This window comes from Notolabrus celidotus, chromosome 14 (assembly GCF_009762535.1).
Source record: "Notolabrus celidotus isolate fNotCel1 chromosome 14, fNotCel1.pri, whole genome shotgun sequence".
Classification (NCBI taxonomy): domain Eukaryota; kingdom Metazoa; phylum Chordata; class Actinopteri; order Labriformes; family Labridae; genus Notolabrus; species Notolabrus celidotus.
Genome location: NC_048285.1, coordinates 18571416 through 18585738, shown reverse-complemented (window position 1 = coordinate 18585738; position 14323 = coordinate 18571416). Strand labels below are relative to the sequence as shown.

Genomic DNA, 14323 nt, shown 5'->3' with positions numbered 1-14323 from the left:
TAAGTTGATCATGTGATCACTTAAAGCTCCTGTGAGTCTCTTGTGTTTTTTCTTGCATCATGTTTAAAAAAAAAAGATTGAGATCGTTTAGTTATTTTTATACATAATGGATTTTATTGAATCTCTATATCACAGTAAATTCAACATTTCATTACTTTATCATATATCATTTCTAAAATCCACTCACATGGCAGCTGACATCTTAAATCAGTATCTTAGGCAGCAGACTTTCCATAAAACACACCTACAAAAATAAACTGCAAATATAGTATTCTAGGGCAACATGATGTGATTGGAAGCTCATACATTGTAGCTCAGTAAATACAAAAGCACTGGCCTGTCATTGTCTCAATACTGTAGTGTAAAGGTCGGACAAAGCTAGTGTGGTCATTTCATGGTAACTCGTCAGCTTATGGAGCTGGGGGGTAAAAAAATAAGTACCATTCCTCATTTCCACGAGCAAAGTAACACTTCTGCAAAAGCTGGTAGACCAACAAAAACACCTGTTCTCACACACATACTTGTGTGCATTTATTGCATCAACATCAAATAAAAACCAGCAAAAGGCATCACTTTGTTAAACACTAAAAAATAAGACTCTTTTTTTTAAATACAAGTGTGAGTTAAGGCTCAAGGGGGTTAAAATGCAAGCACTGGTGAAAGAGACTACATATTCAATTTTCGACTTCTTGAGCATAAAAGTGCTTCAAATTGGGAAAAATGGCTTGGCTTTAACATATTCCCCCACTGAGGTAAAAGTATTCTGTTAAAATCGTATTCATAAGTTATAAAATACGCCCCTGGAGGAGCAGAGAGAACTTAAAAAGTTTATAAATATTATGAGAGGGGAGAGTTTTCTTTCAGAGTAGAAGCATTTGTAATATCTGTCTTTGGTTTTTGCTAAAACTGCTTTAGGACCTTTATAAATATATGTAAATATGAAATCCTTTCTTATGATACTGTTATCAGGGATGATTGTTTTAATAAAGGAAGCACCTTTTCAAAGTTAGTTAAAGAATGTTTCTCTTTCTGCTGTACGCTGTACATGCACATTTAAGTGGATTTGGGTGTGAGTGGAAAAACATGGGTAAAGAAGGAAAAGAACAAAATAAAGCAAAAAGAAAAGTTTGTTTAAAAAATGTCCACACTTCTTCTCTTCTCACGCTCATATAATCCTTTCGTGTTACAAACACTGGGGGGTTCATTCAAATGCCTTTGTCGTCTTCTTTCCTGAGCCATAAAAAGACTGAGGGACGAAGCTGTGACTGAGGGAACAAGGGAGTCGGTTGAAGACAACTGCTCTGTGGTCAGTACGGTGCTCAGAGAGATGCATGGTGATCCAGCTCATTAGAGGCCTCTGAGTCATCGATGATCTCCCAGGTTGAGGAGGAGTTTTTCATGTTGGTGGGGCTTCGGCCACTGCCCGACCGCGTCAGAAAGCCAAAGCTGTAGCCGGCAGAGAGGGAAAGACAGACATGAGGTCAGATCTGCAGGCAGGGATTACAGCTAAATATAGGGCAGGATGACGAAGATCTACAACAGTGACTGTGAGAGAGAGTGAGAGAGGAAACCAACCCTTTGATTCACCGTCAATGTTTGATTTGTTCAGCATTATTGGGGCATTTTTACTGCTCTTTTAAAAGTTATAGTGCAAAGTACTCAAGCTGTAAAATACTGAATTAATCACTGCCTTTATAAAAGCCCCCTGTATTCTTTCTGGGGTATCTTGGCTGAAAATATACTGTACTATCTTATACCTAGGTTAAATATCAGGTAATCAGCAGCAGAAGGCAAAACAGACTATATCAGACAGGCTAGCTATTAAAAAAGAGGCATACATTATCGTAGCACTTCTGTTTCAGTATCCGATTCTGAGTCAAAACTTTCCCTTTTCCAAGTATGTTTTCAAAGGTGCTAATGGGTAAGTAAGATTTTCTTCTCTGAAAGCCTGATAATTCCTGGACCTTGTTCCTGATTAGCTTAGGCCTGTTAACATACTCTTTCTCAATATATGCACATTTCTAGAAAGCCATCTTTAATGTGAAAGTAAAAACAAGATCATGAGCAAGAACCACACTTAAAAATCAAATTCTGGACTTCATTAGTACAATAACCTTTTAGTGTAAACATGTTAAAGGAATACAAACGTTTCAGGGCTCAAATAAGTAAGGCCTTGTTGGAAGTCATCATGCTTAATAAATGGGTTAATAGCATAAAATGTGAGACATCAGAGGTCGCATCATTCTCAGGACTTTGATCACATGTCTGTAGTTCTATTTTTTTATTTGATTTCAAGTAAATAACATTAGGTTATCATGAGTTGTCCATGTTGAGAAAGTCTCTGTAATATCACTTAGTGAATTATACCACTATAACTAGAAAAACTGAATCCACTGGCCTGTTTACTGCTTTGTTCCTGATGAGACAAACCACTGCAGAAAAAATAAACTGTCTTCACAACGTGTGCTTGTGTGTTTTGTCAGAGTGCTCGTACACACACACACATACACACACATCAAGGAATCAGTGTGTCAGACAGAGGAAGGAAGAAACAACAGATCTATGTGTATGAATATAGATTTCATTAATCTTCTTATTATAGATAAAAACATTGAGTTACAGGGAAAAAGCTGCACATGTTTTTTTTAATTAACTTATACCTATGAAACGATATCTGGCTATTCAGACCAGCATTTCAGTTTCATGTGAGAGTGCTGTCGTATAGCAGCCGCAGTAGATCAACTTGTACTTACAGGTTTTGAATGCGTGACTCAGTTGGTTTATCAGGGCCGTCAACTTCCGTACCATCTACTTCTGTCTGCCCATACAGAGAACCCCTCTCCTCCTCATCACTGGGAGGAAAAAAACACATCTGTTAGCCTCTGAAATGATTTCTACTTTTTGGATATAATAATAATAATAATAATAATACATTCTATTTATATAGCGCTTTTCACAGAACTCAAAGACACTTCACAAATAGCACACAATAAAAGACACAGATTAGAAACACAGTGGATATAAAAACATTAACGGTTACAAGCAGTTCTGAAGAGGCGTGTTTTGAGTCGGGATTTGAATGTTTGTAGGTTGGTGGAGTTGCATATGTGTTTGGGGTGGGAGTTCCAGAGGGCGGGGGCAGCAATGGAGTAAGCCCTGTCGCCCCAGGTTCGGTGCTTGGTCCTACAGGGTGGGGAGAGGAGGTTTTCATCAGAGGAGCGGAGAGCAAGGGAGGGGTTGTGAGGGTGAAGCAGGTCAGTGAGATAGGAGGGGGCCAGGTGATGGAGGGCTTTGTAAGTCAGGAGGAGGAGTTTGATGTGAATGCGTTGGGGGACAGGAAGCCAGTGGAGGTTTTGGAGGACAGGGGTGATGTGATCATGGGAATGGGAGTGAGTGAGTAGACGGGCAGCTGAGTTCTGGATGTACTGGAGTTTATTGAGGACTTTGGAGGATGAATGTATATGGTGTGTGTTCAGATTACCTGCTCTCACAATCTTTCACAGGAATCCCAAGCATCTTCGCCTTAATGAGCTTTCTCTTCTTTTTGATGGCAGAGCGGACTGCCTCCAACAGGAAGCCTGGACACCTCTCCTCATTCAGGATCTCTCTGCAGAAAACACACAGTCACTACTACTCAATGATGTGTTATTCACTGGACTAGTCCTGTATAACTGTAACACTTGTTTCCATTCGTGGTAACAAACAATATATGCAACTATACAGAAAGTGTGCAACCTTAGAACATGCTCTACACACACATTACAATGGATGTACCTCTGATAGTAGTTGAGCTCCTCCTGCACAAGGAACAGGTTGGTTTTGAGCTCGTTCCTCTCAAAAAGGATGTCCCTCACCTCCTTCTTAGTGAAGCACGGCTGATCAGGATCCTTCTGGTCAACCGTCTGTTTTTTAGTTGAAAAACGGCCTGCTGGGCTCAGACCAGCCTGATTGGTGGACAAAGAGAGGCATACAGACTAAAAACCTAGTTCAGACTACATAACAAGAAACAGTAAGCTCCCATGCTAACTAGAACAGACAGTCTGATAAGTTGTTTGGCTTGGGGTCAGTAAGGCAAGCTGTAAATGTGTTTCTTTAATCTTTAGCTTCTGCGAGAATATTCAGAAGTGAGAAAAGCAAGATAGCACTTGTCCCAGAAAGTCCTACAACCAAGATGTATGATTGACTGTGATGTTTCATTACCATCAATTAACGTGATATACAGTATGTAGTCTCTGAATTTGAGATCAACCCACCCTCCTATATAGGTCATGAAATAAAGAAATTATACATCAAATTAATGTTTTAGATTAAGAGGCACGCTTACAGGATTGTTGCTGTTGGTTCTGTCCAGCTGTGCTAGCAAGTTTTCTATCTCTTTGCTTTTCTCCTTCAGGTCAGCCTCCATGTCAGCCTTCCTCTCCACCGTGCTCTTCAGCTGGGCCTGCATCACGTTCTGTTTGTGTCGCAGCTCTGCATTCATCTTCATAAAGCGCTCCAACTGCTCCTGGAGCTGCAAAAACACAGACATACAAACCACAATGTTTTTCTGATGATAAGAGGCCGCTAGTGTGGGAGTTGAATAGGGCAAGGAATGAATTCCAATAATGTTAGCACAAGTGCAGCATTCATGAAAAGGATTAAAACAATTCTAGACATCTACTGAGTGAAGAGAGAGAAACTAGTTCAGTCGAGCATGAGCCATTCCTTCAATTTTTCACTTGGGTCAACTGAAAGGGAGCAAAGAGCAAAGCGTTGAAAAAACACACCCAGTTATGGCTGCTATTTAAATCATGTGGTAGCCGTACAGGCACGTGCAAACACTCATACGGGCTCAAGAACACACACACACACACACACATACAGATGAACTGCCAAGGCTTGTCTTAAGTGCAGCTTAATCCTCAACTAGTAACTATGTGGATAATCTCTGCTCTCTTAACTCTTAACCCAGTTGTGAAAACACTTCCTGGCTTTATTGGGGTCATTTATTTTTTATAACTTCTTCTTCAATGCTGTATGTGATTCACGTCTTTGTACCTGCGTAGGTAACAAAGCTCTCTGTCCACATGTTTACTGTAGAAACTCTAGAAACCTAACCAGTTTAAGGACTTAAATTCATTTTACTCTTCAGTGGAGAACTGCTCTGCAATAATTTGTGACTATTAGAGAAGTGTTTCAGTGGGTTCAAAGACTGCAGAATTGTACATCATATGTCTATGTTTGTTTGGCCTTACCGCCTCCACCTCTTTGGAGATTGTAGTTATTTCCTGCACTTTGGCTCTCAGCTCATCTCTCTGCTTGTCCACCACCTCCTTCAGCTTCAGCATCACCTCTCGCTCCTGCCGCTGGACACGATCTGCAAACACATTAACACACATTGTTACCCAGCTGTGGTAAATACCAGATTCTGATTGGTGAAAACTTGATCTTACATGTCATATCAAATCAATCTGTGGAAAGGATGTTTCACCTCTGCCTGTTGACATTGTGGCAAAAACATTAGTATCCATCTTAAGCTAGAGTAAATAACGACAATTACGATAAGCTGAAGTGATAACAGCATTACTGCTCAAAGCTGTGACGTTTATGTTTAAAGGTGCATCATCTGCAAAGCCCTGAGAAGAAGGAGAGCTGAATGAGGACATAAAACTCGATGTAAATATTCCTACAAAAGTCTCATTCTTCATGTCTAAAGTTACCTTCAAAGGAAATAATCAGTTTAATGTCAATTATAACAAAAACATAAATATATGTCTCTAGTTGGAAGCTGACACTGCTTATATTTGAGCTCCTGTTTAACTCAACTTATTTCTATTTATTTAGCACTTTTCATACATTCAAGCATGCAGCCCAATGTGCTTTACAAAAGAACACAGAGACAGAAAACAACAATAGTAGGTAAAAGTGGAAAGGAAAGGGATATAAAACACTTAGAAATAAACCATGACGGTAAAATAAAATCAGAGAAGTAACAGAAAAATAAAATAAAACAATTATAATAAAATTAATGAAATAAAATCAGATAAATACCAGAAAAATTAAAATAAAATACAATAAGGTAGATTGAATTAAAAGAAATGAAACCATGTCAGGACTCTAATTCACATAATGACCCACTCACTATATATTATTCCTTACTTCGATTGATAGTTGTGTAATCTATTATGAAACAAAACTGAGCAAACTCGTCATAAAATCCAGAAAGAAGGGCGACACTAGAGGTAGATACTTTCATTGCAGCTATCTTTAATATTTACACCATCTTAGTGTGACCACAGCAAATCTGAAACTTCTGCTAAAGTGATAAATATATTGTCAAGATACCATCTGGCAGACGCCTCAGAACTGCCAAATCCCAAACCACCAGACACAGAGACAGTTTCTTTCCCACAGCCATCAGCACACTGAACAAACATAAAACAAACGAGGTCTATCGTTTTTATGGAATGTCCTGTTTGTATTGAATGATTTAATATGTGTATTGTTTTTGTCCTTGAGTGAGTGCATCATCTGATTTGAGTGTAAACATTAATTTCGTTGTAGCTACAATGAAAATAAAGGCTTCTGATTCTGATTCAAAATCAAGTACTTTGTTTCACACTTCATAAATATGTGCAATGTTCACCTATGAAACAAAATAAATCTACTCATTACATTTTACTGCCATATGACCTCCAGGTTTTATAAGCTGACTGTGACCAACATAGTGTTGTGAAAACAGAGGATACTGTGAACAATCTAGATGTGTTTTAAAAAGCCAAAGGTTTCATGTGGCCTACATCATAGAAAGTCTAAGTATGTCTTGCTTGCCCCTTGGATTATCTCGCTTTACAGAAAGTTGCAGTTTACGTGCAAATACCAGTCACAGCAGTGCAAAAACAAAACGTGAGGAAACTCGACCACAAATCAGAGTTAATCTTGATAATCCACTGAACAATTTTTACAGTCTTTTCGCAGCTAGGTCAGTAGATTATCTACCTCAACTGAGACCGTTTTCAGAAAGACAGTTCAGTGTTCAGTTTGCTTTGCAATAAAATAAACATACCAAAAAGATTTATTTAACCTTTATTGTTTAATAAACAAAGGGAGAAATCTCTGATGAAGATACAGTATCTCAGAACTTGAGCAAAGACTGCTCACAGCAAGATTCTATTCAAGACTGGATGTTTTTGTTGTTTTATGATTTGAAACTCAGCCTGCAGACATGCTGGCTCTGCAGCAAATAGAAAAAGCTGTGTCTGAGTAACTTTATACTTTTAAAAAATGAAATTCTTGTGCATGAACCTAAATAACCAAAAGCATATTTCATGCTTGACTTCAGCTGAAAGAGGCATGGGCGCCTAACAGAAGTCACATTATGCACGTGTAATTTGGCATGAACCTGCCACTTGGCCTCTTATCAAATAAATAACAAAAAGTATTAAGACATGTTTTCTCATGTCAGGACAAGCAAACATGAGTCAGCAGAGTGTTTTCACCCTCTAGCTCACATTAGAGAGTGCTTACATAATGAAAATGACAAGGGAACATAAGGGAGGAAGGGATGATCTTTTTTCCTCTTTGTAAAAACAGGTAACTTAAAAGCTGAATGAATCCTCTTCTCTTTTTTCATTGAGTGACAGCTGTATTTGCAGGGCGTCCCGTTCTACCTGTGAGAACTTCTGCTGCTTTAAGTGTAACCGCATCATAAACATGACAACGACCTGTTTGACTGCTTTCAGGCTTCTTGCCTATGACTGTTAACCCACTGCTTTGAATACACACACAGAGAGTAGTGGAGCAGGACTTTCATAGAAAGTACTGTTACATGTATTTGTATTCTTGGACTGGAGGAGGAACGCTACAAACCTGATGGCCTCAGGATTGATCTGCCTATTAAGATAATAGCTAATGGCCACCTCAACAGTTTAAATGCAGCGCTTCTGAAGGTTATTAAGGTATAATGCATTATCTGTTGTTTTCATCATATGCACATTTCTGCATTTCATATTAGTGACATGTATCATCCCCCAACCTGGAGATTGACAGCCAACCTAAAAAACCCAAGTTCTACTTGCACATATACCCTTAATTTCCTCAGGGCTAACGGAAAGTAAACTTGGGAACATCTTCATCTTTAGGGTTGGGAATAAGCTGTATAATAATAATAATAATAATAATAATAATAATAATAATAATAAAGTTTATCTATATAGTACCTTTCTAGAACAGGCGTCACAAAGTGCTTGACAATAACAGAATAGAAAGCAACAAGCAAAACATAGCAACAATTACATGGAAGTAGACAAAATACATAAACACAACAGGCATAAAAACAGACAGGTCAATCAAAGGCTTGTCTAAACAAATAGGTTTTCAACTGCTTTTTAAAAATGACTACAGTGTCCACAGCTCTCAGTTCCGGTGGAATACTGCTCCAAAGTTGTGGAGCAACAACCTCAAAAGTACAGTCCCCCTTAGTTTTTAAACTGGTGCAACGGACAGCCAGAAAACCCTGATTAGAAGACCTCAGAGTCCTGCTGGAGTTATATGGCTTCAGCAGTTCTCTGATATATGCTGGAGCCTGACCATGTATTGCTTTTTACACAGTCACAAGATTTTAAACTGGATTCGGAACTTAATATTATAATATGTAACAAAATGTAACAGCAAAGAACTGGAATGATTATAATATTTTTAGAACTGACTTTGGAAGTTATTCAAAAGCAAAATCCAGAAATCAAAAACCCAGAGGTCACTTTAATATCCTGGTGACATACCTTCATGTGCATGGCTGCCCTTCAGCCTGCACTGCAGCTCTTCCCTGTCCTCTTGGAGCTGCTGCACCTGCACCTGGAGCTCCTCACATCGCGTTCTCCACTGCTGCTCCTTCTGCTGCAACTCCTGATGGAGAAGATGGGGAACAGACTGTAAATCTATGACCCCAGAGAGACGTGATACAGAACCTTTGGACAAAACAATTAGCTGAAACTAGCTCAAGTGCTGTACAAATCTCTGGGGTATGTTAGATCATCATGTCAATGTATGAGGATGGGCCCAAGTGGGTGTGTCGTTTTATTCTGAAGTCATTACAGATGTTCTGTTGGAATGGTTCCGTCAACCAGAGCTGACTTCTGAGAACCACACCTCTTCATTTAACTTCCCACTGCTGTCAGTTCCACTAATACTACATGTTTTAGTTTTAAGGGTAAGACTTGATGATGGATTGGCAGCACTATGGAACATTTCATATGATGGACAACTGGCATCAATGTAGTTTAAAAACATGGAACAATACTTTGTATAAACCTTAACGGTACAATCACATTTTTCAAAAAAAAATTTGCTCATTCCAAAACCATTAGGAGGACTGGTTGTCACAGTCAAATAACATTTATAGTTTAATGGTTAGCTCCTGTCATGAAAGTGACATGTTGTGTCCTAGATGTACCACTTCAAAGTCAAGAATTCCCACTTGATAACATTGTTGCATCATCTGTATACAATATGACCAGGGACTCAAAATGGGTAGCCAAGCAGCAATATGCAATGTTTTACTTTTGAAGTACTGGTGTTTGAGTGGCTTTGTATTATTTGAGACTCTTATACTCCAAAACAACCCAGAGATCATATACGGCCCAGTCCAATCCCCCAAAATGGTTGCTTGTTCAATTTTCAGAAAGAGGTTTTACTTATTAGAATATAGCCAGATTAACCTGTTTCAGCTACCCCATGCAAAATTGAGCTGCTCATAGTTGCAGTTCAATGAATTACAACAGAATAATCACACAATCCTGGCCTGGGGGCCATTGGCCCACTCTACCCTGTTTGTAAATTAGTCCAATGGACATCATTCAATAAGCTTCCAAATTAAAAAATTCCACACCTCACTTATTATGAGTGTTTGTTGATGTGCATGATTGTTGTGCTTCGCCGTTTATCCTTTTTAAAAAAGCAGTCTGCTGTAACATACATACCAAACCTAGATCCTGTCATCAGACTAAATAAAAAAGCTATTGGAATAATTAAATAAACAAAGCTCGTTATAAGGAATCTACCAATCCATTATTCATCAGATCGTGCCCTTAAAATGTTTTAGACAATCTTTCAAAACACTGCCAATACTTTTTTGCGCTAGAAATAGACCACTGGTTTGTATTCAATGTTCGTTTAAATGAAGAGAAGGACATTATAATGTCAGAGGGATGTGAGTGTTTGAAACATTTAAAGCTAGAAACAACATAAAATGCACGTGTTTCAGTTTTAGGAGACAAAATATGGAACAACCTCAGTGATGAGTTCAAATTGTGTAGTTCTTTGGAGAGTTTCATAAAAGCCTTAAAATAAAAGTTGGTGCTCAGGCCTTATAAGAATTAAGGAGTGTAATGTATAAAAAACTGCTTTTGTTACTTTCTTCTCTGGTAGTGCTGATGGTTTTGGGTAATATTATAGATTGTACAGGAGAGGCAAAAATAAGCTTTGGGCTTCAGCCTTTTCCTTTTTTGGTCAGTGTTGGTTTTTAATGTGAATTTTATTGTGTGAACAAATCAGTGTGTAAGTAAAAAAAATTTTTATAGATGACTACTGACACAAACTGTAGACTTTTGTTCTTTTTGAATTCATGACCCAAAAACATTCATTCAATTCAACATTGGCATCTTGAAAAAAAGGTGAATTTAGGCAACTGCTCAAATGCTACTGTGAAACACAGTAAATCATAATGTGTATTACTGGCTAGCTACAAAGAGGGACACGCTGTCTGCTTGATTACCTAGCTATCTTATTTTTAACACTACTAGTAGTGTTAGTAAAAAGCTTTGTGCAATGCAACCAAAGCTTGCATGAGTATGTTGCATTGCCTATCATTGCCTATCATTGCCTGCCCCTAAATGGTGGAATGAATTGGCCAACTCCATTTGATCTGCAGAGTCCCTCTCTACTTTCAAAAGACAGCTAAAGACCCAGCTCTTTAGGAAGCACTATGCACTTAGCTAAACTGTTCTCGACCATTGTCCCCAGTGGCAGATCATGTCTTCCAGCTACAGTTGACTCACACTGTCCTGATAACTGTGCCACTCCTCCAGCAACCCAAGAGGATTGGGTTTCAATTCAACGTTGATTATCTTGGATATAGTGTGCTCTACTCTGGGAATCTGTGTTCAGGTCTTGAGTGATCCAGCACTTTGCACTTTGGTCATTATTGTGGTGATGTTAATTGTTGATGAATATAATGGAAGGTCTTAAATTGTTTGGTTGCTTCATTGTAGATGTTCCTTACTTAAAGAAAAAAAAAAGGTTCCTTACTTACTTTTGTGCATTGCCTTTACACTGCTTGGCAGTACCTGCACCCAAATTGACTTGAAGCACTATGTAATACTGATCTTGTTTCCTCTTGTCTAGATCTTTGCTTGTGTTGTTCTTGTTCTCATATGTATGTCGCTTTGGATAGAAGCGCCTACTAAATGACATTGTAACATTGTAACATTGTAAATAATGTTCTAATATCAAAAATGAATTAAAAAATAATAAATTGACATATAAAGACAAAAGTTGATACTAAAAATAAAATAAAATAAATAAAATAACATAAGAATATACAAAATTAACAATTAATATAAATACAGTTATTAAATCAACAGAATTCAAAAATATGAATATGATGTGTATGGACACCTACTCTATGAGAATGTGGTTGAGCATGATGAGTATAACTAAGTAACAGTGGTTAAAAGGTTCATCTTCTTTTTAGCTAACCAGTAGTGTTAGTAAAAGGCTTTGTGCAATGCAACCAAAGCTGGTATGAGTATGTTGCATTGCCTATCATTACATACACAATTTACAATGTCAACCAAAATAAAAACTGCTTTTGTTACTTTCTTCTCTGATACTGCTGATGGTTTTGGGTAATATTATGGATTGTACAGGAGAGGCAAAAATAAGCTTTGGGTTTCAGCCTTTTCCTTTTTTGGTCAGTGTTGGTTTTTTTTATGTGAATTTTATTGTGTGAACAAATCAGTGTGTACGAACAATTTTTTTAGATGACTACTGACACAAACTGTAGACTTTTGTTCTTTTTAAATTCATGACTCAATAATATTCATTCAATTCAACATTGGCATCTGAAAAAAAGGTGAATTTAGGCAACTGATCAAATGCTACTGTGAAACACAGTAAATCATAATGTGTATTACTGGCTAGCTACAAAGAGGGACACGCTGCCTGCTTGATTACCTAGCCCTCCTGTAATGTTGCGAGTCAAATTGACCCTTTTAAAATCTGTTTTAGGCAATATATAATAATAGTAATAATGATGATAATAATAATACATTTTATTTATAAAAGCGCTTTAAAAGATTCTCCAAGCGCTTTACAGGAAAATAAGATAAAATTATACAATAGAAAAGCAAAGGAAAACAGTGAAAAAAAAAAAAGCAAAGAAGAGCAAGGCAGCAAAATAAAACAAAACAAGAAAAAAAAAACATCAATTATAGTTTAAAAGCCTTTGTAAATAGGTGTGTTTTGAGTCCGGATTTGAATTTGGTGAGTGAGGGAGAGAATCTGAGGTGTTGGGGGAGAGAGTTCCAGAGGGTGGGGGCAATATATGCCTTCCATCCAGCTAAATGCAGCATAAAAAATCTGGGCAGCATGTAACAGAAGAGGAGTCGTGTTCATTTATCAACATTACTACATAAAAATTAAAAATGTAAAATAAAATAAACAAAAATCTATGTCATGTCAAACTATTGCATTTATATTTAGGGCTTTCCAATGTACATTAAAAAAAGTTTTAACATGAATTTTAATGAAAAATGAGTGAGTTACCTTCATTGAATCATGATCTGTGAGAATTAAAGAACACCAATGGACTAAATCATGATTTAAATAGTTAGTAATGGAGTTGAAATTAGTTTAAAAAAATGTGTATTGGGATTTTTTTGTGGTTCTGACACTTTTGGATACTTGAGTATACCCTGGGTCAAATTGACCCAGGAACATTATTACTGTTCCAGAGAAACGAACATAACAGGAGGGTTATCTATCTTCCTTTTAGCTAACCAGTAGTGTTAGTAAAAGGCTTTGTGCAATGCAACCAAAGCTGGTATGAGTATGTTGCATTGCCTATCATTACATACACAATTTACAATGGCAACCAGAATCGTGTTTAAATGCTTCAAATGATAAAATATATCTAAACTTCAGCCCTCAGTTACAATTAGCTTTAGCTTAAAAACCCTCTTGCCGTGGTTGTCTTGACTACCCAGGGTCACAGCTGGTATTTCGGGTTAATGTCGACATGTATCGTCTGAACTGACAGCCACCATGACAGAACTGCAGTACCACTGATCAATCATTAATGCAACCATGGGACGTGGAGACACTTCACGAATGTGCAATTGGCTACATGGCTTGCCAGCTAGTGTTTATATATTTGTCACAAGAATTATGAAGCAAAAGCAGTCGTTGTCCACAGTTACATGTATGTGACGTGGGTATAACACATACCTCGTGTAAATAACAGGCATGGCGTCGTTGGTGTATTGTTTACAAAATGCTGGCAGGATTAAAGACTCCCATGTCTCTCACCTGTATTTCATGTTTCTCGTTGCCCTCCTCGCTTTCTTTCCCTGCTCGTTTCTTCTGCTGTTGAAGCTGTATCGTCTCGAAGGTTTTCAGCAGCTCCTCTTCCCTCAGTTTGTGAGCATTGTTTCTCGAAGCGAAGCTCTCCAGCAGCTCCAGCACTTTCACTATTCTCGGTACCAGACCCACAACGCTGTCTTTGCCGCAGCTGTCTATGAGTTTCTCCACCTCAGTGCCGATCAGTTTGGCTATTTCGTACACATCGTCCACGGTGAGAGCTGAGAAGGTCTTGTCGAAGCAGTCCTCTGAGTGTTTGCTTTCTGATTCGAGTCCCTCCATGTCTGTGACCGAGCAGCTCGATGCTTCACCCGCTCTAACTTAGAAATCAGGGGCTTGTCAGCGGGGCATGACAGCCTGCCCTGAAAAAAAGAGGATTATGAAAGTGCAAACAGAAAACTAATTCTGGTGTGAAGTTTAAAGTGCGTGCATTGTTGAGCCCACGCTACAGATCGACACGCCTGAACTTGACCTGATCCTCTGCTGACTACACGTCTGGCATGGTTACAGCATATTAGCTCAGCCTACTCTTAAAAAAAAAGAACACAGAGTACATTGGAAAGCACTGTACAACAAGGCTGGGAAGTCCAGGACAGGGCTTCTGCAATGTCCTCGCTGCAGGATCCTCCCACTTTCCTGACCAATGTTATTCGACTACACACACGACTACATGCAGAAACTCGCCTGCCAGGTCGAGCACACTGATGCA

At 38.3% G+C, this 14323-nt stretch overlaps 1 protein-coding gene across 1 annotated transcript; it reads right to left on the bottom strand.

The window, feature by feature from the left end:
• Positions 1 to 91: 91 nt before the first annotated feature.
• rilp (Rab interacting lysosomal protein) lies at positions 92 to 14276 on the bottom strand. Its single transcript, XM_034700289.1, has 8 exons — positions 13564 to 14276; positions 8760 to 8883; positions 5235 to 5356; positions 4325 to 4510; positions 3775 to 3944; positions 3482 to 3607; positions 2754 to 2852; positions 92 to 1446 (listed from the first exon to the last, which is right to left on the bottom strand). The coding sequence occupies exons 1-8, from the start codon at positions 13894 to 13896 to the stop codon at positions 1320 to 1322; spliced, it is 1287 nt and encodes a 428-aa protein (XP_034556180.1). The 5' UTR covers positions 13897 to 14276; the 3' UTR covers positions 92 to 1319.
• Positions 14277 to 14323: the final 47 nt, after the last annotated feature.

Coding starts and splice junctions, on each gene's coding strand:
- rilp (XM_034700289.1), bottom strand. CDS start 13,896: ATGGAGGGACTCGAATCAGAAAGCAAACACTCAGAGGACTGCTTCGAC. Junction 4,511..5,234: donor TCTCCAAAGAGGTGGAGGCG/GTAAGGCCAAAC, acceptor GTGTTTTTGCAG/CTCCAGGAGCAGTTGGAGCG. Junction 2,853..3,481: donor GTGAAAGATTGTGAGAGCAG/GTAATCTGAACA, acceptor TTTTCCTCCCAG/TGATGAGGAGGAGAGGGGTT.